General features: G+C 33.4%; 1 protein-coding gene across 1 annotated transcript; it reads left to right on the top strand.

The window, feature by feature from the left end:
* Positions 1–429: 429 nt before the first annotated feature.
* On the top strand, positions 430–2,869 carry LOC110036012 (transcription factor BEE 1-like). Its single transcript, XM_020740356.1, has 5 exons — positions 430–951; positions 1,654–1,758; positions 1,856–1,921; positions 2,594–2,659; positions 2,744–2,869. Exons 1-5 carry the CDS (start codon positions 430–432, stop codon positions 2,867–2,869), a joined length of 885 nt encoding a protein of 294 aa, XP_020596015.1.
* Positions 2,870–3,947: the final 1,078 nt, after the last annotated feature.

Here is a 3,947-nt window from a genome sequence, read left to right as displayed (position 1 = left end):
ATTCCTCTAGGTATAATGCCGATTATATGTCGCCAATTTTCTTCGTTCCTCGCTATAAATCTATAACTAGCTTAGGCCCATATTACTTAATCTTGTATTTGAGTACTGCCCCTGGGCTAATCAAATAAAATAATAGAATAGTTTATATTCTTAAAAAGAAATCTGCTCTGCATTAGCAAGCGGATTTAGTAGTTCTCATAACTCTTCTACTTAAAACTTTCTTCCTCTAATAATATAATTTAAAGTTTACTGTTTTCAAAGCCTATAAATCTCGTTAAGGCGGTGAAATATGGAGTATCACAATACCTCCGGGGCATGAAGGCATCATATTAAAGTTTCCCTTTATATAGTTGCAAACCTTCCATACAAAACGAAAAGTGTATCTCTTGTACCTCTCTTGTTCTCTCTTCATCCTTCTAGTCTTCTCTAATGGCAGTTGCCAAAGGGCACGGGCTTGATTTTTCGTACCTTGAGCAGTTAGGCTTCAAATGTCAGCGTGACTTTATGCCTGAGGATGAAGGGTGCGCAAAGAATCATCCTTCAGCTCTCCCAGCTCTCTCCGATCAAAGCAACATGTGTACCAACAGCCCTCTCATGCTCTTAGAAGAAATCTCTTCATCACAAGAAGCTCAGACTGCTTTCAACTTCAAGGCTGGTGAGGAGCATTGGATGCATTCAAACTCTACTGTTCTTAGCTTTGAACAAAAGTTTGGCTATGGGGAGAATTGTATTAATTGGATTGAACCTAATAATCATGACTATCAAATGAACCACTACCTGAACAAGAGGAGTGGAAGTGATTCAAGTGAAATACAGGCAGCTGATTATGGTTTAATGGACAATCAACAGTGCCAAAACCGATTCAAGATTTTCTATTCGAGCATAAGTTCTGGGGAAGACTTTGAAAGCGTCGGCAGGCAGCAGCACGGCCTGCAAAAGCGACAATTTTTGGTAAATTTATACCCTTCGCGAATCCACATTTGCTTTTATGTTATATTGTAGGGTTTTTTTGCAGTCGTTTTCAGAGAGGAACCGCTCATTTATTATTTCTTTTTTTGGAAAACAAAAATTCCAGTGTTTGGGCTCATGGTTTAATGATTGCAAGTTCCTAGTTTAAGGCTCATTTTGATGCTCTAGGGTAGAATAAATTTTATGTATAACTTGCCAGAACTTGTGATTTTGGTTGGATGAAGCTACTCGGAAACTACAAAAACGCTTCATGTTTTTTCTTTACAAATCAACGGTTTAGTGTACTTTGGTTGGTTTTATGTTCCAATGCATTCTTTCAGGAGACGAATAGCTCCGACGTGAAAATTTGAACGAATATTTTTGAATCATGCATGGATCTAGCCTTTGAACTTCCAAAAGCCTATATATATATATATTCATTTTTTATATTTTTTTATTTTATAAAAAAAAAATCGATATCATTCCTGTCTGAGGCCACACGACGAAATGATTGCAAATTCCTAGTATAAGGCTCATTTGGTTGTTTGAAGCTATAAAAATGTTAAGTGTTGCTAGTACTTGTGATTTGGTTGGATGCAGTTACTTGAAAACTGCTGTAAACCTCTTGAATATAATAAATCATTCTTTTCTAAAATTTAATTTTTATTTCAACTAAGCTCACCAGATTTGATCATATTTTTTAAGGAAAGTGACATGCAAGGTTCAAAAAAGCATTGTGCCAATAACAAGAAGCAATCCAAGGCTAAGATTATTGCTACATCAAAAGACCCACAAAGTATTGCAGCAAAGGTTTGTGGTTTAACTCGCTTCTCTAGGAAATAGCTAGATTGTTCCATTAATATTGGTTTATATTAAATGCTGCCTAAATTATTATTTCATTTCATAGATTCGAAGGGAGAGGATCAGTGAACGGCTCAAAATATTGCAAGACCTTGTTCCAAATGGCTCAAAGGTGAGATTCTCTTTCCACCTCTATTTGGATAGTCCTACTTCATCCACAGTACTGCTTGCACTCATGCATGAATCTTGGTTTTAGTAGTTTTTATTATTATTTTTTTTTTCTTTCAGTAGATGTTTCGCCACCCCCAATTAGGTTTATGATATACATGCATCTTGTTCTCATATTCCAAGCACTATTTATAATTAACTAGATGTCATTTATGTTACACAGATAATAGAACACATTTTATGCCCGAAAAAAATCAACATATTCTCAACACAACCTCCATGATATTAGTTCAAGAAAAGTACTGTGTTCAAGAGCCTAAATTGTATATTTGTATTCACGAATGAAGTTGAATGTGTTTAATAGATATCAATAAAGCATTTTTCTCTCTCACTGCCTACCTCTGATCTCTATGTATATATGTGCAAAAACAGCCATATAAGGACACATACATATATGGATACACTTTTACAAAGAAGCATATGCATCTCAATATTATTTAGAACCTTCTCATTTTGATATAGACTTGCCTCATTGCAGGTTCTTACCACATTAGGACTATCACATTTTTCAGCTTCTATTTTAACACCAATGCGAGCTCTATAATAGCCAACGAGCAATCAAAATTTTATGATAAGTTTATCAAATTTAGATTCATTTTCTTTAATGTTATTTCAGGTTGACTTGGTTACCATGCTAGAGAAAGCCATTAGCTATGTAAAATTCCTTCAATTGCAGGTTAAGGTAACACATCAAATTTGCTTGATTTTTTTCTTATAATGTAGATCATTGGAAGTAAGTATAATTCACGTTAGATTTTTCATGTAGGTGTTGGCAACAGATGAGTTCTGGCCAGCCCAGGGAGGGAAGGCACCTGAAGTTTCTCATGTGAAAGAGGCCATTGATGCTATCTTATCTTCTCATCAACAGAGGAACTCTAATTGCAAATTTTGAGCATTTCATGACTTTTTTTTTAAAGTAACCGCTAGAATGAGAAGTTGGGGCTCCCATACCCAAAATAGATCCCAAGAGAAGTGAAGAAAAGAAAGATAGGATTGAAAAACAGTTTTTGTAATTTTGTTTCTATTCATGCTAGGATAGAGTGCAAGATTACGATAAATAATGTAACCTTTGGTTTTGTATGTTAATTCAAGCTTTATAGTCATACGATCTACACTGAAGTCGAATAATCAATATATTAAACATTTTTGTTATCAATATTTTTGTTTCTTCGTTTCTAATTAATAATTTCTTTCTTTTAAATTTCTAAAGAAATTATCATTCGCTTAAGAATATGTATGTTGGATACATGATGAAATTATTTTTTTATACACAACAACAAAATAATCAAAAATTTATTTAATTAAATCAATACAAAGTAGGCTATAAACGGAATGAAAAACATGATATTTTGCTCAAGAAAATTTGAACGAGCTTTTGGTATGTTTGATGAAGCAAATTAGTGTTATGTTTTGTTAAATTAGACAAACAATTTTAGAATGAGTACAAATGAACTAGAGATTTTATAATGATTGGACTATTTTTCACATTTTCTTGAAGAATACAACCACAAGAGAAAAAAAGTTGTGATTATTAGTTTTCAGTCAAGTTCATCGAATAGAATTCAATCACTCGGAATGCACCCTCTTATCACCCACGACTATTGTAGTAATTCATCATGTTTGCTTGAAATGTAGGAGAGAGATTTTATTAGTTTTGTAGCCCAAATGTTTATGCTTACTGAATTTGATCAGCATGCACTACAATAGAATGCTCGAGTATTTGGTCATGTTTATTAAGTTTTCATTGTTAATATTGGCTTGTAACTCCAAGAGAGAGCTAACCAATAACAATATTTTAGGGCATTCTTATAATTCTTGAGTGTTCATCTATGAGTTTTAGTGTATATCAATAGTGTTAGGATTATTCAATAGTTATTTCATCATATCGAACCTTAGGCTATGTATTCTACTAGCTTATTAAGCATTCTCTCAGATTAATTCTGTTACTAGCCAAATCACAGTGATAATTA

The sequence above is a fragment of the Phalaenopsis equestris genome, unplaced genomic scaffold, assembly GCF_001263595.1.
Source record: "Phalaenopsis equestris unplaced genomic scaffold, ASM126359v1 Scaffold201541, whole genome shotgun sequence".
Taxonomy (NCBI): Eukaryota; Viridiplantae; Streptophyta; class Magnoliopsida; order Asparagales; family Orchidaceae; genus Phalaenopsis; species Phalaenopsis equestris.
This window is presented reverse-complemented; position numbering and strand designations above follow the sequence as displayed.

Bases quoted from the DNA above. Each gene is read 5' to 3' on its own strand.
- LOC110036012 (XM_020740356.1), top strand. From the start codon at position 430: ATGGCAGTTGCCAAAGGGCACGGGCTTGATTTTTCGTACCTTGAGCAG. The intron at 1,922-2,593 runs GTGAGATTCTCT...ATGTTATTTCAG, and splicing joins TTGTTCCAAATGGCTCAAAG to GTTGACTTGGTTACCATGCT. The intron at 2,660-2,743 runs GTAACACATCAA...TTTTTCATGTAG, and splicing joins TCCTTCAATTGCAGGTTAAG to GTGTTGGCAACAGATGAGTT.